The sequence below is a fragment of the Asterias amurensis genome, chromosome 2 (genome assembly GCF_032118995.1).
Source record: "Asterias amurensis chromosome 2, ASM3211899v1".
Taxonomy (NCBI): domain Eukaryota; kingdom Metazoa; phylum Echinodermata; class Asteroidea; order Forcipulatida; family Asteriidae; genus Asterias; species Asterias amurensis.
Window position 1 is genome coordinate 10,367,377 of NC_092649.1, and position 25,294 is coordinate 10,392,670.

The 25,294-nt window shown below is 38.5% G+C and overlaps 2 protein-coding genes across 3 annotated transcripts in view; one reads left to right on the forward strand and one right to left on the reverse strand.

Moving 5' to 3' along the window:
- Positions 1 to 25,294, forward strand: part of LOC139934062 (dolichol-phosphate mannosyltransferase subunit 3-like) — a 535,719-nt gene that overhangs the window by 149,691 nt on the left and 360,734 nt on the right. The window lies entirely within an intron of this gene.
- LOC139950895 (cytochrome P450 2U1-like) lies at positions 788 to 20,870 on the reverse strand. 2 transcript variants are annotated; one of them, XM_071949747.1, is made up of 7 exons: positions 20,667 to 20,870; positions 7,448 to 7,703; positions 5,993 to 6,399; positions 5,320 to 5,562; positions 4,690 to 4,879; positions 4,449 to 4,586; positions 788 to 2,956 (listed from the first exon to the last, which is right to left on the reverse strand). In XM_071949747.1, exons 1-7 carry the CDS (start codon positions 20,673 to 20,675, stop codon positions 2,775 to 2,777), a joined length of 1,425 nt encoding a protein of 474 aa, XP_071805848.1. In that variant the 5' UTR covers positions 20,676 to 20,870; the 3' UTR covers positions 788 to 2,774. The 2 variants fall into 2 exon arrangements, with proteins under 2 accessions (XP_071805848.1, XP_071805844.1); XM_071949743.1 differs by lacking the exon at positions 20,667 to 20,870 and having other exon boundaries at positions 7,448 to 7,885.

Genomic DNA, 25,294 nt, shown 5'->3' on the forward strand with positions numbered 1-25,294 from the left:
ATCACCGATCGCATAGGACCACCACCGATGACAAATTTGATCACCGGTTGCAAACGACCATCACCGATGGTTAAATGCCTCTTTGACGTTCCATACTCTACTTGGTGACTCTGACCTTAGCCAAAGTCCAAGTTCACTTTGACAAAATGTTGAGTCACCATATTATTATCTGCTGACATTTTACCTAATTTTAGGGTTTTTAATGTATAAGGCCGTGGATTGTTGTTTTTGGGGGAAAATATAACGCTGATGCGTATTAGCAGAATGCAGTGTATTTTTTTCTGAGAAATCAGCAAGGCACACTCATAAACGTCAACACTCACCCTAAGAGATTTACACGTGGTTGTACCCGCAAAACTACTATTTAATTATAGATTCTTCTCACAAAATGCATACCTTATTCATACAGCCTGTAATAGTGTGTCAGCCATCAGTGTCTGTCAGCCTGTAACTTTGGATCTTCCACCATGTTATGGTGGAGCATTTTTCAGCCGTCCGTGGGATCATATTGACCAATTCGAACATAAAAAAAAACAAAACATACAGGCACACACACAGTGTTCAGAATTACATTAGACCAACTACAAATACCAATGGTTGCCGAATATCCCACTTGAGCATTGAACCATATAAACTATTTCAAGTGAATAGCTGAGGTGACCGGTACACGCATCTTCTGCTTTATACTGCGAAACGGATTCATGCAATTACGTAATGAAACACTCCAACTTAAACTGTGTGAGATTCAGTATTCATGGAATTTAATACAAAGTATAGTACAGCCATAAGTTTCAAACATCTTTTTGTTTTGCGGTTGCTGTGAAAACCAGCCTTTTTATAAGGGGAATACAAAAGTCGAGCAGGTAAATTTATCAAATCTGTACGGTGCGTCTCGTCATTTATTATTCAGATAATTATTTTTTTCTATATTTTTATATTATTTTTCCCCGCGTCTTTCTGGATCCTTCCTTTAATCCTTTTCCCTCTCTTTTTCTATAAATGGATATGTCTTTGTTTGTACTTGTTTTATGCCTCTGAAGAAGGTCCGGTTTGGATCGAAAGCTAAGGCCATCTACCCTATCCATTATTTATATAGGTTTTCTCGGTCAAATTCGGCAAATGAGCAGCCAATTTCATTTTCAGGCGCTCGAATTAAAGCTATTTTGCCTCACCGGTTTTTTTTGCTACGTTTCAAATTCAGAATTCGGTCATTCAATTTCGTTTTGAGGCATTCAAGTTCTTATCACACTCATTCCTTTTCATGACACACAATCATCATTCAATTTAGCAAAGCTGGTTCGACTAGAGATTTTGCTGATTTAATCATTTTCAATTTCGTAAAGAGGCAATCAATTTCGCTCACCGAGGATTCAAATAAGTACGACTACAGAAATACGAATAAACAGATAAACTGTATAAGGCAAACCGTTTCGTACCTTCACAGGTTCAAGATGGAATGCTCCTTTCAAAAAGGCGAAGTCGAGTTGAACAATCAATCTTTCAAAACTTGAAAATTTTGTTTCTTTATTTTATGTTTCCAGTAGACTTTACCTTGGTCCCCATAAGGGTTGTTTTCTTCTTTATTTTTTCGGGAGACCTTCAATGGTTAACTGACCAAGACCTGACATTTGAATGCGTTTGAATATTTTTCGGGGTGTTATTTTTAAAGTTTTTTCAGTTTTTGATTTTTGTAAATATTCACCAACCATCTGTTGGCGTGCCAGACATCTTGACATGTTATGTTCAAGAGTGCCAAAACATTAACCGCATGCCTTTAACATTCGTATAAGGTAATAACAAGTTAACCAAGCGTTTTTAAGACTGCACAAATATCAGAATTGACTGCCTCAAAATGAAATTGAATGACTGAACACACGCCTCAAAAACACTCCTGCGAATTTGAATGCAGCTTCGATGTATTGTTAAATTGAATGATTATTTTGTTAAATCGAATGACGTAAAAGTAGATTTGACTAGTCTTAAAATGAAATCGAATGACCCATTTTTAGTAGCATTCGATTTTGTGTGAAATAGAATAGGCTGGTGGTTAAATTGGCTGCTCATTTTCCGAAATTGACCGAGAAAACCTATAATTTCTATATTTTTGCACATGTTTTACTATTTTACTCATTGTAACATGAACGCCATGTACGTCATTCCTTGGACCTGCATACGGAATGGTAATAAGCTGGGAACAGAAAACTAACAGCAATAAAGGACTAGACATAGGCGTGTAATGTAGATCCCACTCGGTCGGCAAATATACCACATGAGGAGTTTGCCCTCGCCATGACTCAGGGCCCAAGTTCATTTTTTAAAGACTCTAGACACTATTGGTAATTGTCAAAGACCAGTCTTCTCACTTCGTGTATCTCAACATATGCATAAAACAACAAACCTGTGAAAGTTTGAGCTCAATTGGTCGTCAAAGTTGCGAGATAATAATGAAAGAAAAACACCCTTGTCACATGAAGTTGTGTGCGTTTAGATGGTTGATTTCGAGACCTCAAATTCTAAATCTGAGGTCTTGAAATCAAATTCGTGGTAAATTACTTCTTTTTCGAAAACTATGTCACTTCAGAGGGAGCCCGTTTCTCACAATGTTTTATACCATCAACCTCTCCCTATTACTTGTCATCAAGTAAGGTTTATGGTAATAAATATTTTGAGTAATTACCGATTGTGTCCAAGCCTTTAAAGGCAGTTGAAATTGTCCATTACACAACAATGCAAAAAGGCAACACACAAATTATGCCGAGCTTATCCATGACCACTTATGAACGCCTGGTGGCGCACAGTTCGTAAGGTCTGGAGCTGAGTACAAAACCAGCTGATCCATCCTCTGACGGAATTGGTTTACCCTCTGGAAAGGTAACGGTGAATTGTTGCAGGATATTGACCAAGAAAAGAAAGAGCTCTGACTTGGCGAGATTTTCACCCAAACAGGCACGGCGACCTGTAAATAATTACAAAATACAATCTTTATCAATGTGAGAAAATTAAAACTCAAATTATTGTGGTGTGGGCACTTTAATTCTAACACTGCTGATATATAAACGAGTGACGTTTGAGCTTTGCTGCAGAATACATGTACATGTTAAAGTTGTAAGTAAACTTTTTATGCAGTCTGCGCTCTACTATGCTGGTTCGCTGTCCTTTCCCACAAGGGTAAGAACTGGGCCAAGTTTATATTTGTTGCATATTGCTTGTTACTGGTATTCAGCTGTTGATTACTTATACTGAAAGTCACGTGGACGTTTGGTTGGTAATCCTGTTTTGTATCAAGGAAGAGTTGTCATGCTAAGCAAATTTGTGTGCTTATGAAATTGGGCCCAGGTGTTGGGTGTATATGTTTACACACATGTACGATTTAATTGTAACTCTCCAGAACCATGAAGACCTCGTGGAATGATGCGAGAAAGGTGACTATGGACGTGTGCTCAATGGCAGATCCCATGCATAATTCACGAGCCTCGAAGTGTGACTTCAGATGTTCAGGTTAGCGCTCGGCAGCTAGCCTGAACATCTGCCGTCATACTCCAGAGGCTCGTTTGAAACTCAAGTGAATTGTTCGACTGACTTTCCAAATTGAAAGGATAAGATGACGTGCACCCAACACGGCCGAAAGCATGTTAGCTTTCTGTTTACTATTTTTAATCAAGTTACAAAATTCATTTGAGTAAACACAATTAAAAACTGATAACAACTTTGTACTTAATAATTATACATCAAAATTTGCAAAATAAGTCTTAGATGTGACCGAACATTGTTTTACCAGGTACACAAATTAGTTTTAAACGTTACTTAATTAACTATATAACCGATGTCGCATGCAATTATGTCCTCTATGCAATACTGTCCGCCCAGACACAATTGCATTATATGCATATTTGCATATATGCAGTTGTGTCCGCCCCGTGCAAAACCGTCCTTGCAGTAAATTAAACGCCCTTGGTCGACAGAACACGTTCGCCATTTGTTTCGAGTGCGTGTCTATATCTATGTCATGTACATGTCCACCGGACATTTTTTGCATAGCCCCGGACACGATTGCACATGCAAAAGTGTCCGGAGCGGACATTATTGCATGGCGGACACAATTGCATCTGACACCGGCATCGTTACAAAATAATAGGCTTTCAGGAAATTTAAGTCAGAGAAAAGACTCAAGAGTGTAGATTCGTTACTACAATGTATTCGCCTTCGGCTCGTAAATTCTATCCACGAATCAACACTTTCTCATCAATTCTCCTTAACGTATCAAATAAAAAACACGGGTATACTGAAAAGCAAAAACTTGTCTTTGTCATAGCCAGTCTATATCGCTCGGCTTGATCTAACTCAGAAGTAGAGGGCGCCCCAACTAAAAACAAAAACGCACGATAACATAATAAGCTTGCGGCCATCTCCAATTATTTTCTCGTTAAAGAAACGAAATTGTCTCCTACCTGTTCCAAATGGAATGAGTGATTTGTGTTGAATGACACTCTTGCCATCAGCAGAGAGGAACCGGGCTGGGTTGAATTTCTCTGGCTCTGTCCACGTAGCAGGATCATGATGTACTGCCCAGATGTTGACGAGTATGCCTGTTGTCATAACATAAAATAAATTTCCTTGTTTAGCCCCAAATCAAAAGTAATAAACCATGAATTTTTCACGAAAAATGAAGCAGCTAATCCAGTGACTTACATGTCTTTTTCGGAATGGTATACCCGTCCAGTGTCGTGTCATCCCTCGTTTTGTGTGGAACCGCTAAAGGAACCACGGGACGAATGCGTTGGGTCTCCAAGATAACGGCATTGGTGTACGGCATGTTTGGACTGTCCGCCATTAGGGGCTGACGACTCCCTCCAGTGACGTCATCAATCTCAGACTGAACCTTTTGGGTATAGCGGTATACCGTTAATGTCAGATCAGTTATACATACTACGTAGGGGTAAACAGAGTAATACATTTCCACGGTTTCTTAAGGTAGTTGTAGCACCTGAACAATAACTAAATAGTTTTTTGTTTCTTTCATAGGGTGTTATTTGTTGTTAACATTATTATAAAGCGCTGCACTCCACAAGTCCTGGGTCAGAATTGATCCCGCAACCAGTCACAATGACAGATTTTGGTTAGATTGACCCATTTAAAAAAAAGAAAATTTTTAACTAAAGTTAAATCACGATGCGTCTTGAAGATAGGGTGTAGAACCACAAAACATGGGATCATGACATTGATACATGCACGAAGCAATCTTCACAGAAAATGTGAAACAAACAAATAAACAAACAATCAATGAACACGCAGTCCGTAATAAACTTAAAATGACTGTACCTTCTTTTGCATATCAGGATGGAGAGCCATGTACATCAAGGTCCAAAGCAGAGTGTTAGTGGTTGTATCGGTACCAGCGATGAATAAATCTACAATACTTCGACAAAGTGCACCGTCGTTGAAGATATCCGTGAAGTTTCGACCGTCGTCACGTTTTTCCTTGCTTTCTGACTGCCTGACCTCGGCAATTCCCATGTCAATAATATCCCGGATGTCATTTTCATCGTACGATTTATGATGGTCCTAAAAGTTTAAGATCAATATCACAAATTTCGGTAAAATAAATGTTGCAAGGTTTCTATTAAATGAAATTGTAAAATAGTGTTCTAAACACACAATTTCAATGGCTGTTTTTTTTTTTTTTTTTACTATACTAATGAAATATCTGTCCAATCATATGCATTTTCATAACGAATGTTTTTGTTATAGCCCCAATCCAAAAGGTATGGACGAGACTCGATGTGAGAAATTACATTCCCGAATGATTTTATGGGGGCGCTCTCAATATCCCAAGATGTGAGTGGTTGGTGGTCGTAAAAACTAGCAATCCTGATTAATGTTTTGCTTGATAAAAAAAAAATATATATCAAAAAATCAATTAAATCAGCATAGTATGTTAGCAAGAGTCTTGGGATACAAACATTCAAAAATGATTGACCTATTGGCTAATTACCTGAATAATTCCACGAACGAAGTCAAAGATAATTCGGGCGTTTCCTATTGACCGACTCATTAATGGTGTGTGCGAAACCCATTCGAAGATATTCAAGGCTGACGTAGGACCATTTTGCGACAACTGCTCTCTGAGACGACCGATAAGTTTAGCGAACTTGGGGTCCGAGTAGTCGAACCTATACCCAAAGCAAACTTTACAAATGATGTTGGAGACGGCATTGTTGACGAGGTGGGCTGGGTCGAATGGTTTTCCTTTCCGGTCTGCGAAACCGTCGAGGAGGTACCGTGATTCCTCGTTGATGGAATGCTCAATGCTTTTCTTGCCCATACCAAAGCTTCTCAGAGCCCCGAGACCAAACCGACGACGCTCCTTCCAGATGGGACCGTCTTCAAAAAGGAAACTGCCTATTATAGAGAAGAAGTAAAGCCACAATGTTTTACTTCCGTGAACTTGTACATAACATCTGCAGGAATCATTACCAAATAGTTCAGTTATAAATAATATTAGGCCTACCTAAAAAAAAAAAAGAGCCAATAATATTGGCTCTTTTTTTATCAAGAACCAGGCCTCGTTGGGTTTAAACCACTAGTTGAAAACCTGTTCACCACACATTGATTCCCTTATTTAAGATTGAGGCACTTTTGAGGAATGGCGTATATTCCTCAAAGTGCCTCAATCTTAAATAAGGGAATCAATGTGTGGTGAACAGGTTTTCAACTAGTGATTTAAACCCAACGAGACCTGGTTCTTGGTAATTTTACCGAGACAAAAAAATACCTTTTCGGTAAAAAAAAATCAATATTTTTTGGTCAAAAAGAATAATAAATTAATGCAAAAATTATAATTGTTCAATGATTTCTTTCGACACAACACCCCCAGCTATTTAATGGTAAGGCCCTCGGGTAAACAACTCCTTATAAGGAGATTGCTGTGCGTGTCGCGCGTATCGCGTGATGTGGCACAACTGTTCCAGCCGTTGATCTCGACCAATTGGAATGAAGAAACTGTCCCGCTCACAACCGGTTATTATCAAAGGTTTAAACACCCACACGTGACGCGCTCTCCACCAATAGGAATAGCGAAACTATCTGAGGTATTTATGAATGAGATTTTCGAACTGCTGACCTACATGCATATAATGTGTTACACTTACGAGTATAGTTTTTGTGAGTTGGTCGGTTACTTTCCCCATGAGCTATGATAGCCGTGTGTGCCCAACACCATTAATTGAGTTCCAGTGTCACATTGACCACGTTATGGGGAAACTATTTGCCCTTATTAAAAGTATCGAAATTGGACCATCCAGTAACCAACATTTTTGTCAAATCATTTTGCCCAACTTGTGGTGCAATGATTGATTTTAACTAACTGCCAAACAAATTTGCTTTTTAGAAAAATGCCTTTACCAACAAGTTTGCAGTGTAGTTAATTGGTTTTCTAAAGAAGAATTACCTTTCACTCCCAACAGCTTTGGAAAGTGTGGAACAAATCTGTCAGAAAATACATCAGCTTGCTCATGCAAGGCCTTCTTGATGCTGCGTAAATCATTTAGAACAATGAAGAGCTTACGGCCAAGTCGGACGCTTATCACATCTCCGTACTGCTTGGACCATTCGGTGAAAGCAATATGAGTTTTGCCTTTCTGTACGTTGAATGCACAGCCTACGACTGGCCAACCAGTCGGTCCTGGTGGAAGATTCACAGGCTGCTGAATCCAGTGCAGTCCAATAAAGAACACAACGAGGAAGAGAACAGCCGTTTGCCAACCAACCAGTTGGAGCAAGTCTACGATTTGGTTCAACATGATTAGTTAGTTTTTGTTTTTACCAATTTCAATGCTCCGGATTTTACACGTTATAGTCGATGAGACTTAGCATGTAGTGTTTTCCCCTACCACTTCGAAAACATTTGATCAATACCAGCTTCGGGCTTAAGTTTAATGTTTTTATTTATATACCACTCGATCTTTACCAGTAGCCTACCTACCCTCTACTATGGAACGGCAAAGAGGCATTTAATCATCGGTGATGGTCTTTTGCAACCGGTGATCAAATTTGTCATCGGTAGTGGTCCTATGCGATCGGTGATCAACTTAAGCAATCGATGATAAAACACGATCGGTGGTCCATTTTAGCGATCTGCCATGCATATTCATGATCGGTGATGGTATTAGCGATCGGTCATGCATATTCACGACCGGTGATGGCTTTTTGCAATCGGTGGTCAACTTTAGTGACCGGTGGTGGCTTTTTGCAATCGGTCAACTTTAGTGATCGGTGGTGGCTTTTTGCAATCAGTCAACTTTAGGGATCGGTGATGGCTTTTTGCAATCGGTCAACTTTAGGGATCGGTGGTGGCTTTTTGCAATCGGTCAACTTTTGCAACCGGTGATGGAATTTTGCAATCGGTCAATTTTAGTGATCGGTGGTGGCTTTTTGCAATCGGTCAACTTCAGGGATCGGTGGTGGCTTTTTGCAATCAGTCAACTTTAGGGATCGGTGGTGGCTTTTTGCAATCGGTCAACTTTTGCAACCGGTGATGGAATTTTGGGATATCCGAATTTTGCGTCCGGTCGGTGCAGGCCTACTTCAAAACCTATGATTGTGTAGATTGTGGATATTAATTGCTGTTATTTTCTAGTTCACACCACCGTGGAGGAATAAATTACAATCACCAGCGGGTTGACTGACTTGCCAAACATTTTTAGAAGAGTACCATTTTATACCCAGATAACATACATACATTGGGCAATCAGTTATTCCAAATTATTACATTATTGTAATCAAGATTTATTAATATCTACAATTTTTGGGGTATTTTATAGCAAAACAAATCTCTACAAATCACATTACTTTGTCATGTTTTACATGTTTCGACAATCTTAAGACATCCTGTGCCACAGCTTTGACACCCTGCCTTGAAAATTGCATATTATGACCAATGTCGGTTCAATGCCGGCCCATTGGTGGCCGTTACCAAATCAGTATTGGCACAAAAAAGTTGTTTTATACCATTATTTGCCAAAATGGTGTGCCACTTCGAAACCAGTATTGGCACCGAAAAAGTTGTCTATACCATTTTGTCAAAATGGCGTGGCGCTAAACAAAAACGTATTGGCCCAGAAAAGATTGTCTATGGTGCAGCTACAAAACCAGTGTTAGCCCAATAAAGGTTTTCTACCATTTTGCCAAAATGGTGTGCCGCCAACAAACCAGTAGACAGATGACAGAAAGTAAAACTTTCATTATCAGACGAAAATTCAACCAGCATTTTAACTCGTAAGTTTTTATTAATAAAATAAAAATGCAAAAAGTATATCAAATATATTAAACTTAAATGAAATTACTTTGCAATAAAAAGTTCATTACAATAAAGTGTAGTTGTCCATGAAAAACAAAAAACATAAAAAATGAAAAAACAGCAGCAACGAATAAATCAAATTAAAAATGCTATGTAAAAACCAATAAAATAATAAAGGAGGTATACATTTTAGAATTTTGTTTTATTAACAGTATTCGGTTTCTCAAAATGCCGGTACCATCAGGGGTCGATTTCACAGAGAGTTAGGCCTAGTCCTAACTTAGGACATAGTCCTTGGAGATATAAGAAACGTATGGCTAGTCCTAAGTTAAGACGATTAACTCTTCCTAACTCGAGATAAGACTAGTCTTAACTCTTTGTAAAATCCACCCCAGCTTCAAAAACTTGCTTGGGCTAATTCCTTTTTAAATATCAAGTCGGTTTAGTAATTAGAACATATTTCTTTACCGTTTTGCCAAAGCCAGTATTGGCATGATTGGCCCCGAAAAGGTTTTCTATATGACACCATTTTGACAAAAATAGTGTGCAGCTACAAAACCAGTATTGGCTCAATGAGAGGTTTTCTGCCTGTTTTCCCAAATGGTGTGCCACAAAACCAGTATTGGACCACTGCAGGTTTTCTACCACTTTCCTAAAATGGTGCACCGCTACAAAACCAGCATTGGCCCATTAAAGGTTCATCATTTTGCCGAAACGGTGTGCCGCACAAAACCAATATTGGCCAAGACAGGCAAACCTCCTATGGAACGCCAAAGAGGCATTTAATCATCGGTGATGGTCTTTTGCAACCGGTGATCAAATTTGTCATCGGTGGTGGTCCAATGCGATCGGTGATCAACTTTAGCAATCGATGATAAAACACGATCGGTGGTCCATTTTAGCGACGGGCATGCATATTCATGATCGGTGATGGTATTAGCGATCGGTCATGCATATTCACGACCGGTGATGGCTTTTTGCAATCGGTGGTCAACTTTAGTGATCGGTGATGACTTTTTGCAATCGGTCAACTTTAGGGATAGGTGATGGTTTTTTGCAATCGGTCAACTTTAGTGATCGGTGGTGGCTTTTGGCAATCGGTCAACTTTAGTGATCGGTGGTGGCTTTTTGCAATCAGTCAACTTTAGGGATCGGTGGTGGCTTTTTGCAAGCAGTCAACTTTAGGGATCGGGGGTGGCTTTTTGCAATCGGTCAACTTTAGGGATCGGTGATGGCTTTTTGCAATCGGTCAACTTTAGGGATCGGTGGTGGCTTTTTGCAATCGGTCAACTTTTGCAACCGGTGATGGAATTTTGCAATCGGTCAACTTTAGTGATCGGTGGTGGCTTTTTGCAATCGGTCAACTTCAGGGATCGGTGGTGGCTTTTTGCAATCAGTCAACTTTAGGGATCGGTGGTGGCTTTTTGCAATCGGTCAACTTTTGCAACCGGTGATGGAATTTTGGGATATCCGAATTTTGCGTCCGGTCGGTGCAGGCCTACTTCAAAACCTATGATTGTGTAGATTGTGGATAGTAATTGTTGTTATTTTCTAGTTCACACCACCGTGGAGGAATAAATTACAATCACCAGCGGGTTGACTGACTTGCCAAACATTTTTAGAAGAGTACCATTTTATAACTATGTAAGGGGGAACGCAACAAACATCAAACTAGACATTAAGTGTTTGTGAACAAACACGAAGCTGTTCCGTGTTGTTTTGCTTGGATTATGTGCTTCATTGCCCAAGGAATATACAACTGAAAAAAAAGGTTTCAAAAAAGTTGTGTAGCTCTTGTTATAAAGTCTTACTTCCCGGTTGACCCGTAAGTAAAGGTCAACATGGGCCCACAGCTACCAAAGATTAATCTGCAATGCCAAGGAGTCTATAAAATCGGTTATGTAGATCTTGATATATAGTCTCACTTTCGGTTGGCCCAGAAGTAGAGGTCAACTTGGGGTCACAGTTTTCCAAAGCTAATATTTATTGCCTTAGAGTCTATAACTGAAGTTTGAACATTAGCTTTGTACTTTTTTAGATATGGGCTCACTTCCGGTTGACCCGGAAGTAAAGGTCAACATGGGGTCAAAGTTGTTTCAAACTAATCTTGAATGCCCAAGGAGTCTATAACTGAAAATATTTTGAAAATCTGCTGTATAGTTCTTGAGATATGGTGACACTTCCGGTTGACGCGGAAGTAGAGGTCAACTTGAGGTCACAGTTTTTTCAAATTAATCTCCAACCCCCAAGGAGTCTTTAAGAACAAACAGTTGAAAACTCGGCCGTGAAGTTCTTGAGATATGATGCTGCAAAGATTTCCTAATTAATATGCAAATGAGGGTCGCTGGTGGTTAATTAATAAATAATTTTAATATGTTTTATGATAGGAATTAAGCTAAACATCCTAAAGCTTCCATCTAATATTATTTTACGTGTTTAAAAACACATAATTAATTTGTAGGATACTCCTTTATTTTCCTACTCCTGCCGATAGGGGGCGCTCTTTATATGAGACATTTCAATTGCACGATTTCTGCACCGTAATGTCTGTATCTGACTCTGTATTTGTATGTGTACGTTGCAGAGACCAAAACTGTCACAAAATGTCAAGCTATAATTTCCCCTATAGAACACGGCCCAGTTTTATGGCTCTGTCTGCTTCAACCAAACTCTGCCCATTTATTATACAACCACCATTCTCCGCTTACTTTGCAGGCGCTGAAATATATGTGCAATTAGTTCAAAGCAAAGATTACATATGATAAGTTTCCCCGCGCACAAGCAAAAATATCCCTGCTAAGCTGTGAAATATGCTTTATGTAAGCGATAATATCCGCGCTTCTGATGTGTCAATTCTTTGCTTACGCAGTGAAGCAGAGTCAAATTGGACCAGTTTCACAAGATTTCCCCTCATGTACTAACAATCTTTTTTGACTTAACATGTTTGAAGTGTAGGCCTTACCAAACCTACTCACAGGGCAAAATTACATGGTTCTTATGACCACCAAAGTCAGCGCTTACGATCACCATTTTCCGCTTACTGTGATGTGCAAGCTTGGAAAATAATGTGCGAGCTTGGAAGCACACAAACAAAAGAAATCCCTGCTATAAGCAGTCTATTTCGCTTGACGTAAGCGCAGAAATCAATGCTTCAGCAGATTACTGAATCTTTTTCATTAAGCAAGTTCCCATCACGACTCGACTAGTCGCACCTCAAACCTAACTACGACACTTGTCGAGATAAAATACAGATTCTCAAGATTTGTGCCGCTATGTGCCGCAAAGGCAATATTAATTATGTTGCGAATGGGTGACTAGTGAATTTTACTACTCGACTAGTCGCACCTCAAACCTGACTACGACACTTGTCGAGATAAAATACGGATTCTCAAGATTTGTACCGCTATGTGCCGCAAGGGCAATATTAATTATGTTGCGAATGGGTGTGACTAGTGAAATTTACTACTCGACAAGTCGCACTTCAAACCTAACTACGACACTTGTCAAGATAAAGTACGGATTCTGAAGATTTGTGCCGCCATGCCGCAAGGGCAATATAAATTATGTTGCGAATAGTAGTAAGCAACACAACTGGTTCACCAATAAAGTCCGGACAAATTTTTAATTATGTTGCGAATAGGTGTGACTAGTGAAATTTACTACTCGACTAGTCGCACTTCAAAACTAACTATGACACTTGTCGAGATAAAGTACGGATTCTCAAGATTTGTGCCGCTATGCCGCAAGGGCAATATTGATTATGTTGCGAATAGTAGTAACCAACACAACTGGTTCACCAAACAGGTATTCGGGACAAATTTTGTAGTCGATGTGTGGACACGATTATAACGGAGTAGAGAAAAACAGTAGTCGCGACTCAAATAATAATTTGTAGTCACGACTTTAACACTAAAGCACACTAGTCGCCCTTGCGTACTTTTGTCTCAAGTAAAGCACGGTTTTTCTTGCGAATGCAAATCAAATTTTCAAGTCACTGTTTTCGCAGTGAAAGTTACGCAGGAGTTGAGCACAATTAGTCAACTGTAGCAAATTTTTTGATGCGAATTGTGACGTGAAGAACACATTCCCTGCTAAGCTGTAAAATACGCTTAGCGTAAGCACAGTTCCCTGATTACTTAAGCGCTGCGATTCTTTCCTTTAAAAGCCATTGGCCCAGGACCAAACTACATAATAGCTTTTTAAACACAAAAAGCAGCTTAACCATGCCTCATGTTCAAGTTGTGAATCCAGGTGTTCTGCTCAATTTCTGCAATTTTGTAAAGCAAAATGTTTTGCCTGTTTATTATAAGCAGCTCTATAAAACTGAGCCACTCAACCACCAGAGAAACGTCAGCATAAAAAAATCTCTGCTTTTGTATTCCTGTCAAAGAGTTTTTGTTTGTCATGGTCTCATTTCCGAACGTAACGCGAAATACTGGAATTAGTGTAGGCAAATGGTCCCCGGCGCGAACAAGGTGACTTTACCCGTAAATAATTCCAAATCCCGGGCGGTCTATTTTCGTCGCCTGAAACGAGCCCGGTGTCAAAGACGCGCGACGCTCAGAGCTTAATACGTTTTTACATGCTTTGCTAAAACCATGTGCCATTTCTACCTGTAGCTAAAACTGAGACTTAAATAGTTTTCGTGACATTTATTTTTTACTCCTTTCTCAAAAACTTCAACAACACGGCAAGCTTTCAACTATCATTATCTTCCATACAAGAACGTACACCAAAGATCGTGCTGCGCGAGGACAAAATCAGGACCGTTTTATTTTCCAGGAAAGAAGCTTCTCATGAGCCAAAAATTTAGGGAAAAAGAACATGTTGTACAGATCGTTTTAATGTAGGTACATATTTCTGATTGTAAAAAAATGTAAAATGTATGACTTTATATATTGATTTCGTCGAGATTCCCGGAGGATTCGAACTCAGATCACCTGGGTAATAGCACCCGCGTTTAACCCGGCCCCATTGGATCTATCAACACGGACGTTTCGATTTTATTCCTTAAATAATAACTGTAAACATTTAATAAAAATAATTACAAGATGACGTGAGGTATAAAATTTCTTCATTTTGCACATCTGCAATACCCAGAGAATCAATATATGAAGAATTTTTGAAAATCGGACGTTTATTTTGGGAGATATGCTGTTAACAAGATTGCCTAATTAAATATTCATATCTTTAATAACTCGGCTAATTGATAAAGAGATTAAAAATCATACGTAGAAAAACTAAGTTACGTACTGAGCTTCGATTTAATATAGAACTCAAGTCTGTCATTTCTACCGTTTCTAAGATTATCTCCACAAAAAAGTCGTGCGTTAAACCTATGGCGTTTTGAAAAAAAACGTTTCTAAAACGTTTTAAAAATCTCGACGAAAACAATACCTGTTCCGACGGACGGTCGGAACAGCTAATTAATCAGGTCTTTCTAAAAAGATAATAATAATAACTAGAGATTGAGAGTTTGTGAACAAACTCAAGGTGTTCGGTTTCCGGGAGTAAAAGCCTGGATTAAAAAACAAATATTACACCTTGCTTTGTTCTCAAGATTTGTAATAAATGATTCAAATTACAAAAACTGTCAAAACCACATGATTACGTCATCTAGTAAAAGTGTATGTTTGGTGACGTCATCGGTAATATTTGTTTTAAACCAGACCTTTGCCAGACTTGTATGGTGTGATGGTAAAGCAAAGGATGTTTATTTCGACCTAAAAGACAATAAACCACGCCCTTTCAAATCATTTCACAGTCACTTCCCGTTTAAACAGGTCAAAAGGTCAACGAAAGTTCACCAACATATCCATTTCTGTCAAGTACGTAAAGCCCTTTCATATGATGTACAGATTGTCAAAATAGCTTATGTAGTTTAGGAAATATGAACTTAGGAAATATTGACTGACGACTGAAGAAAAGACTGTAAGGGGCATGTATGTTTTAACCGCCTTGAACGAAGACTATTCTTCATGAAGCTTTTTCGCGCTCTATTGATAATATTTTTAAAAAGAAGTAAAAAAAGAAAACGTGGATCAAAAATAATGATTTTTTGAAATAATAATTTGAATTTTTATTACTCAAGAATGGATGACGTCATCATGACCTAACTAACACATTATTCCACTCCTAATCCATATCTAACTATGTGCGAAGTTTCAAGTTCATACGAGTTTGGGAAGTGTGCTTTTGTTCGAGGACAAGGGACGAAGAGAAGAAGAAGATGAAAATCTGGATTGTTTTATTGATTTGTTTGTACTAAAGTTTTGTTTAATCCGGCAGTTTATTTTAGCAAGACCACTCCTAATTGCTTGGGCCTTATGCTTTAACCATTCTGTTTTCTTTGAATGTTTTGTATTGTAACATCCATGTCTGTGCATGGAGGTAGAAATAGATTAGTTTACGTAACGTCCTTTCCTACTAGAGAAAGTTTGAAAGGGCTTATGTTATTTCAGAGATTTAGAGATTAACTCAAAATAACTTGGGTAGTTGTTTTAACAAATAATCAAAACAATTGATGATTATGCTAAGTTCAAGAAGTAATAGATATCGTAATACTGACGTGAATTCCGTGGGCCCAAAACGCCCTTCACCCGGGGGGAGTGGTCGATCGATGTAACGTCTCTATTCTTCTCGGTGTTTAACCAAAACATGACCAATGTTCGTCATTTTGTACTGTTGTTTTCTCACATAATTAAAAGTCCCATGAATCACTGAAGTAGGTGGCCATCTCAGCGAAACTTCGTCTTCAATTACACATTGACCACTAAGCCATCAGAAGGGTAACATTTGAACAATTTGACGCTGAAGATTGAAATGAAATCGTTTTCGCAGCGTTCTGCATAGCTATATAGCTCTATGCATATCACGCTATGGCACAGAGTACAACAAACTTGGCAGCATGCCACCAAACAAATTATGCCTAGTACACTACACGTGCACGCCACAAGTGTTACGCACAATCAATGGGGAAATTTCTTAGTTCTTTATACAAGAAATTGTGAACTTTCAAACTCAATTTTGAACCAGAAGACGAGCTCAAAATGGGATCACGTCTGCGAGGCATTTACGAAGTTTTTAACGAACTTTCCGATGATGTGTCGATTGTAACAACCCATCATGTAGATCAAAAGTTATGATTTTTTGAAATAATAAACTTTGAAAATTCATAACTCAAGAATTGATGACGTCATCGTGACATAACTCAAACGGTTTCTTCTCCTTATACATATCTAACTATGTGTGAAGTTTCAACTTTATATGTGCTTGGGAAGTGTGATTTTTTTAGCGGACAATCGCCGCTAATAAGCAGAATGGATGATCACTGGAGCGTGCTCTGCTGCACCGCTAATACACTACACGTTGTGTGTATGGCTACGTGCAATGTTTATGCACATACCAATGGGGATTTACGTTGTTCTTTAGACGTGAATTTTGAAATTTTCAACCTCTCTTTTGAGCCGGAAGACAACATCAAAATGGGGTCATGTCTGTGGGGCGTTTACGGAGTTTTTAATGACGATTCCGATGATGTTTCGATTGTAAGAATCCCTCATGTAGATCAAAAGTTATGATTTTTTGAATTAATAAACTTTGAATATTCATAACTCAAGAATTGATGACGTCATCATGACGTAACTCACACGGTTTCTTCTCCTAATAAATCGCTAACTATGTGTGAAGTTTCAAGTTCATACGATGTTTGGAAAGATGTTTTTGTAGGGGGACAAGGGACGTACAGAAGAAGAAGAAGAAGAAGAAGAAGAAGAAGAAGAAGAAGAAGAAGAAGAAGAAGAAGAAGAAGAAGTATCAATAAAAAAAAAAAACCGAACAAAAATAAGAGGTGTTCCGGGCTGTTGGCCCGAACACCTAATAACAAATGGGTAGGAGAGGGTGTGGAAGGGTTGTCTATGTCCCACAATTGGTTGTCGTCTTCCGGAAATGGTGTATGCCGGGGAAATACAAATATTTATATTCAGTGAAGGGAAATGTTTTTGAACAAAAGTCTCTACCGATAGTTTTGTGTGTAAGGGGAAATCTGAAATCATACAAGTAGCCCTGTGTAAACAAACCCGTTTTGATGGAAAACACATATTATGTGCATCATGAATGTGATGGACAAACACAGACCGGGACGCACTCAACACGTTTTATAAAAGGCTAGGTAAAGTATTATACAAATATTTCCTTGTAATAAACGGAGAGGCACGTATTAATTGAATCCAAAGCGAAAAACGTACTGTATAAAGTTCTTAATTTAGGGGGGGGGGGTGTATAAAGTTTAAAGATAAAAGAGTTAAATCTTATATAAAATTGAAGCTTGAAAATAAGCTTTACTCTAAACGTAATTTTGTTTTAAATTATTAATTAATTAACCTTGTGATCTTCATTTGCATATTTAATTAGTAAGTCTTAGTAGAGCGCCATATCTCAAGAAGTATACTTCCGGGTCAACCGGAAGTTGGCCCATTTTTTGTTTCAGTTATACTACACAATCAATCTTCATTTTTTGTTTCAGTTATAGACTCCTGTTAAATTTTTACTTTGGAAAACCGTGACCCCATGTTGACCTCTATTTTCGGGTCAACCTGAATTGGGACCAGATCTCAAGACCTATACAACCTATTTCAAACTTGTTCCAGTTTCCGCGACCCCATATTGACCTCTACTTCCGGGTCAACCGGAAGTGGGACCATATCTCAAGAACTATACAACCGATTTTCAAACTTTTTTTTCAGTTGCACACTCCTTTGTGTTAAATATTAACTTTGAAAAATGTGTCCCCTTGTTGACCTCTACTTCAGGGTCAACCGGAAGTGGGACCATACCTCAAGAACTACACCACTAATTTTTCAAACCCTTTTTTACTTAGAGACTCTTTGAGCATTAAGGATTAACCTTAACAAAATTTGGCCCCCATATTGACCTAGCTCTACTTCCAGGTCAACCGGAAGTGGGACAATATATCCCAAGAACTTCACAACCTATGTTCAAACCTTTTTTTCAGTTATAGCCTAACAAACAACACAGTATCGGGCCAATGGTGGCATGTACCGGCGTCGAGTTTCGATACGGTGCCGTTAAAATGATGATATTGAGCCAGAATTGGGCCAGTGCTGGCCTTCTTCCGGTCAAGCGGCATGTCCTTGCTAGTAAAGTGCCCACACTGGGCCAATGTCGGTTTTATAGAGGCAAACTATTTTAGTTAGGACGGAGGTTTGCCTGTCTTGGCCAATATTGGTTTTGTGCGGCACACAGTTTCGGCAAAATGATGAACCTTTAATGGGCCCATGCTGGTTTTGTAGCGGTGCACCATTTTGGGAAAGTGGTAGAAAACCTGCAGTGGTCCAATACTGGTTTTGTGGCACACCATTTGGGAAAACAGGCAGAAAATCTCTCATTGAGCCAATACTGGTTTTGTAGCTGCACACTATTTTTGTCAAAATGGTGTCATATAGAAAACCTTTTCGGGGCCAATCATGCCAATACTGGCTTTGGCAAAACGGTAAAGAAATATGTTCTAATTACTAAACCGACTTAATATTTAAAAAGGAATTAGCCCATGCAAGTTATTGAAGCTGGGGTGGATTTCACAAAGAGTTAGGACAAGTCTTATCTCGAGTTAGGAAGAGTTAATCGTCCTAACTTAGGACTAGCCATACGTTTCTTATATCTCCAAGGACTATGTCCTTAGTTAGGACTAGGCCTAACTCTCTGTAAAATCGACCCCTGATGATACCGGCATTTTGAGAAACCGAATACTATTAATAAAACAAAATTCTAAAATGTATACCTCCTTTATTATTTTATTGGTTTTTACATAGCATTTTTAATTTGATTTATTCATTGCTGCTGTTTTTTCATTTTTTATGTTTTTTGTTTATCATGGACAACTACACTAAATTGTAATGAACTTATTTATTGCAAAGTAATTTCATTTAAATTTAATATATTTGATATACTTTTTGCATTTTTATTTTATTAATAAAAACTTACGAGTTAAAATGCTGGTTGAATTTTCGTCTGATAATGAAAGTTTTACTTTCTGTCATCTGTCTGCTGGTTTGTTGGCGGCACACCATTTTGACAAAATGGTAGAAAACCTTTATTGGGCCAACACTGGTTTTGTAGCTGCACCATAGACAATCTTTTCTGGGCCAATACTTTTTTGTTTAGCGCCACGCCATTTTGACAAAATGGTATAGAAAACTTTTTCTGGGCCAATACTGGTTTCGAAGTGGCACACCATTTTGGCAAATAATGGTATAAAACAACTTTTTTGTGCCAATACTGATTTGGTAACGGCCACCATTGGGCCGGCATTGAACCGACATTGGTCATAATATGCAATTTTCAAGGCAGGGTGTCAAAGCTGTGGCACAGGATGTCTTAAGATTGTCGAAACAATTAAAAAATGACAAAGTAATGTAATTTGTTGAGATTTTTTTTGCTACAAAATACCCCAAAAATTGTAGATATTAATAAATTTTGATTGCAATAATGTAATAATTTGGAATAACTGATTGCCCAATGTATGTATGTTATCTGGGTATAAAATGGTACTCTTCTAAAGATGTTTGGCAAATCAGTCAACCCGCTGGTGAGTGTAATTTATTCCTCCACGGTGGTGTGAACTAGAAAATAACAACAATAATATCCACAATCTACAGGTTTTGAAGTCGGCCTGCACCGACCGGACGCAGAATTCGGATATCCCAAAATTCCATCACCGCTTGCAAAAGTTGACCGATTGCAAAAAGCCACCACCGATCCCTAAAGTTGACTGATTGCAAAAAGCCACCACCGATCCCTGAAGTTGACCGATTGCAAAAAGCCACCACCGATCACTAAAGTTGACCGATTGCAAAATTCCATCACCGGTTGCAAAAGTTGACCGATTGCAAAAAGCCACCACCGATCCCTAAAGCCACCAACCTCAATCCCATCCCTGTGGGACCAGCTGAAGCGATCTGCATATTCCCACATCAACGCCAACAGCTCACATGTCCCATCGTCTGCAAGTTCAGTGGAATGCCATCCCACAGCGGCAGCATGTCACCAGACTGACCAACACCATGACGGTGCCAGGCGGTCATTGGCAGGCGTGGTGGATACACGCGTTACTGACCTGTATATTTGATAAACCTTTGTGACTTTTGAGAAGAGCAGTTTTTGTCTTCCATTTGAGCTCATTCAGCCATGAATTCATAGACATCTTTCATTTTCACACAACACTTATAGGAAGCATGTCATAGAATTAGAATTATTGGTAAAATGTTTTACCTTACGATGTTATGGCGAATTGTTTAGGGGGGGGGGACTTACTTTTGTTGATGTGTTTAGATTCTTCTTATAAAATGCATACCTGATTCATACAGCCTGTATGAGTGTGTCAGCCATCAGTGTCTGTCAGCCTGTAACTTTGGATCTTCCACCATGTTATGGTGGAGCATTTTTCAGCCGTCCGTGGGATCATATTGACCAATTTGAACATAAAAGAAAACAAAACATACAGGCACACACACAGTGTTCAGAATTACATTAGACCAACTACAAATACCAATGGTTGCCGAATATCCCACTTGAGCATTGAACCATATAAACTATTTCAAGTGAATAGCTGAGGTGACCGGTACACGCATCTTCTGCTTTATACTGCGAAACGGATTCATGCAATTACGTAATGAAACACTCCAACTTAAAGCCATTATACACTTTCGGTAAACAGTATTGTCCAAGTCCCACACTTCGTGTATCACAACTTATATATAAAATAACAATCCTGTGGAAATTTAGGCTCAATCGGACATCGGAGTCGGGAGAAAATAACGGGGAAACCCACTCCTGTTTTCGCGCGTTTCGCCGTGTCATGACATGTGTTTATAACAAATCCGTAATTCTCGTTAACGAGAATTTATATTGTTTTACCGTTTTCTCAAAAAGTAAAGCATTTCATGGACTAATATTTCAAGAGAAGTCTTTCACCATTACCTTCTGTAAACCCTGTAAATTATTTTTAAATCTTTTTTTTTCTGTACCGAAAGGGTCCAATGGCTTTAAACTGTGTGAGATTCAGTATTTATGGAATTTAATACAAAGTATAGTACAGCCATAAGTTTCAAACATCTTTTTGTTTTGCGGTTGCTGTGAAAACCAGCCTTTTTATAAGGGGAATACAAAAGTCGAGCAGGTAAATTTATCAAATCTGTACGGTGCGTCTCGTCATTTATTATTCAGATAATTATTTGTTTCTATATTTTTATACTATTTTTCCTCGCTTCTTTTTGGATCCTTCCCTTAATCCCTTTCCCCTCTCTTTTTCTATAAATGGATATGTATTTGTTTGTACTTGTTTTATGCCTTTGAAAAGAAGGTCCAGTTTGGATCGAAAGCTAAGGCCATCTACCCTATTCATTATTTATATAGGTTTTCTCGGTCAAATTCAGCAAATGAGCAGCCAATTTCATTTTCAGGCGCTCGAATTAAAGCTATTTTGCCTCACCGGTTTTTACTACGTTTCAAATTCAGAATTCGGTCATTCAATTTCGTTTTGAGGCATTCAAGTTCCTATCACACTCATTCCTTTTCATGACACACAATCATCATTCAATTTAGCAAAGCTGGTTCGACTAGAGATTTTGCTGATTTAATCATTTTCAATTTCGTAAAGAGGCAATCAATTTCGCTCACCGAGTATTCAAATAAGTACGACTAAAGAAATACGAATAAACAGATAAACTGTATAAGGCAAACCGTTTCGTACCTTCACAGGTTCAAGATGGAATGCTCCTTTCAAACAGGCGAAGTCGAGTTGAACAATCAATCTTTCAAAAAATGAAAATTTATCTTCTTTATTTTATGTTTCCAGTAGACTTTACCTTGGGCCCCATAAGGGTTGTTTTCTTCTTTATTTTTTCGGGAGACCTTCAATGGTTAACTGACCAAGACCTGACATTTGAATGTGTTTGAATATTTTTTGGGGGTGTTTTTTTAATTTTTTTCCCAGTTTTTGATTTTTGTAAATATTCACCAACCATCTGTTGGCGTGCCAGACATCTTGACATGTTATGTTCAAGAGTGCCAAAACATTAACCGCATGCCTTTAACATTCGTATAAGGTAATAACAAGTTAACCAAGCGTTTTTAAGACTGCACAAATATCAGAATTGACTGCCTCAAAATGAAATTGAGTGACTAAACACAGGCCTCAAAAACACTCCTGCGAATTTGAATGCAGCTTCGATGAATTGTTAAATTGAATGAATATTTTGTTAAATCGAATGACGTAAAAGTGGATTTGACTAGTCTTAAAATCAAATCGAATGAACCTCTTTTAGTAGCATTCGATTTCGTGCGAAATAGAATAGGCTGGTGGTTAAATTGGCTGCTCTTTGTCCGAAATTGACCGAGAAAACCTATATTAAAAAGGGATATATTTATTGTTAAAAAGATAAAAACTGTCATTTTAGATGTGTAAAACCAACCCCCGCCAATGATACAAATATAAGTAGACCTATATGTTTATTAAAAGGACATTGAATTCAAACACTATACAAATCACACAACAGAAAACATTAAAACACCAACAATCGGGAACCTTGCAAAATCAACACCCATAAAACACAATAAAAAGAGAAGGCAGTGACAACAATATAAAACCCTTAATCCCAACGCGAATGGATTTAAAAACCCTCTAAAGCCAAATATAAAACGAATACCAAAAGAGCATCTTTTTAAACCATGACACAGGGATTAAACAAAATAGAACACTAATTTAAACAACACAATCCTATGTGAATATGAGTTTAGTTTGAGAAAAATAGTCTAAGGGGTCTTTTACCTCAACAAGAGGTAAAAGGTTACTTAGGTCCATGCAACGAAATTTAGGTCTCTGAAAGATTGACCATTCTCGGTGCTACATAGAGTTTTCTCCGTCAATTTCGGCAAATGAGCAGCCAATTTAACCACCAAACAATTCTATTTCGCACGAAATCTAATGCTACAGAAAAGGGTCATTCAATTTCGTTTCATGATTAGTCAAATGTAATGTTGCGTCATTCGATTTAACAAAATAATCATTCGATTTAACAATCCATCAACGCAGCATTCAAATTCGCAGACGCTTTTTGATGCGTGTGACTCGACGCAAACCGAAATTGAATGGCCGAATTCTGAATTTGAAACGCAGTTACAACTGGAGAGACAAAAAAGCTTTAATTCGAGCGCGTGAAAAAGGAATGTGACTGCTCATCTGCCGAAAAGGACCAAGAAAACCTTTATATCAACTTTAAAAACTTCATGAAAACAAGAAAAAAGGATAAAAAATATATAAATTCTACACGACAATAAGCAGACTGCACGAGGCTTGATTGACAGCGCAGATCCAAATCTGAAACATTTATGAACGTCTGATGGTGGCACACAGTTCGTATGGTCTCGGGCCAAGCATAGCACCAGCCGATCCATTCTGTGACGGGGTCGCTTTACCCTCTGGAAAGGTAACAGTGAATCGTTGAAGGATGTTGACAAAGAAAATAAAGAGCTCGGATTTAGCGAGATTTTCTCCCATGCAGGCACGGCGACCTGTAAATAATTTCAAATATAAACTGTTGTATTAGACTATGGCGAAATGTGGTAAACTAAGCCTTTACGATTACTCCACGTAGAAACGTATGCTGAATGCCAGCTGAGGGCTGAGATCGTCAATGGTACATCTGCACGCTGGTCTTGGCTGTTACCAAAGTGTTTGTTTGACTAGCCTGATTTGTCTCGTCTATACAGTCAATAAAGTCATAATGAAAGCAGATTTGAGCTATAGTCGTCAAGTTTGTTTTTCATTTTGCCTATTTCTGTGACTCTTTTGTTAATATATATTTACCGATTCACGGTCACACAGCGACTATGCAGACATTATATTTGTACAATACTATATAGCCCAAGGCTATGACCTTATTATTTTCTTCCTTTACTTTTCGTTAATTCGGAATCCCCGCTTGTCTATGTGCTTTAATCTCCCTTCCCACTTGACTGATTTTATTTCACCAGAAGTCTGTTCAAGTTTGGTGTGTTGTCAGTTAGCCTTCGAGAAAGACTCACCTACCGGGGTTGAAACGTCAGACAGTTTGTTTTAGCATTTTTGGTCTGTTTGGTTGTTGAGCGGTTTGCAACAGCTTATCGCTAGTCCATGTAAAAAGGCCATTTGCATATTAGATTTGAATATTGTAAGTTACAGATGTCAAATTTCCCCGATGCAAATTTAACATCTGTTATATCGTTTCGGTACCCGCTGCCATTACATAGGATTCGAACTGCCTCAAGCTACCGGGCAATATCGGCAGTATAGTTGGTAAGACACTGCTCTAGAATTACAAAAGGGTTTGAATCCCACCGAGTAATATGCCTGTAATATTTTTGTTCACAGAACTCGGGAAGAACTGAGTATACCAAAATCAATAATTCAAACTTCTAAGACTATACAGACAGTTGCTATGTCACATGAATCGGGCAAGCTTTAGTGTAGTTACGATAATAGAGAACTGTGAACACAGGAGATTCGGTCCCCCCCGTAATGGTAAACTGTGTACAAACCACTTATGATAGCGCCCTCTTTTGAAGTATCCTTCTCCAGCCCATGTTAATTTTCCATTTTGGGGTCCAGAATCCGTGGCGGACCGATTTCTCTGGGACACCGGCTGGTACCTCTCTAAACGTGAATGGATTCGACGTTTCTGTGAAAATACTTTGACAGTTTTAAATTGCTATCTGTCTCAATGCGTAAAGCCCCAGACATGCACTCTTTTCAGCTAAAAACATGGTCACTTTGTCTGTATCTTTCTCGATATTTTAAACTTAAAAATCAGCATTACTTTGTCCAAAAGCAATCTACGACCCTTCTTTCAATTTTATTAGTTTTGGGTTAACTCAAATTTAGCTAATTTTCTCCCATGTATAATTAATTTATGTTCGGGGGCTGTTTATGGCCGTGCATGTTTG

Coding starts and splice junctions, on each gene's coding strand:
- LOC139950895 (XM_071949743.1), bottom strand. CDS start 7,799: ATGTTGAACCAAATCGTAGACTTGCTCCAACTGGTTGGTTGGCAAACG. Junction 6,400..7,447: donor AAAGCTGTTGGGAGTGAAAG/GTAATTCTTCTT, acceptor TCTCTATAATAG/GCAGTTTCCTTTTTGAAGAC. Junction 5,563..5,992: donor TCGTTCGTGGAATTATTCAG/GTAATTAGCCAA, acceptor TTAAACTTTTAG/GACCATCATAAATCGTACGA.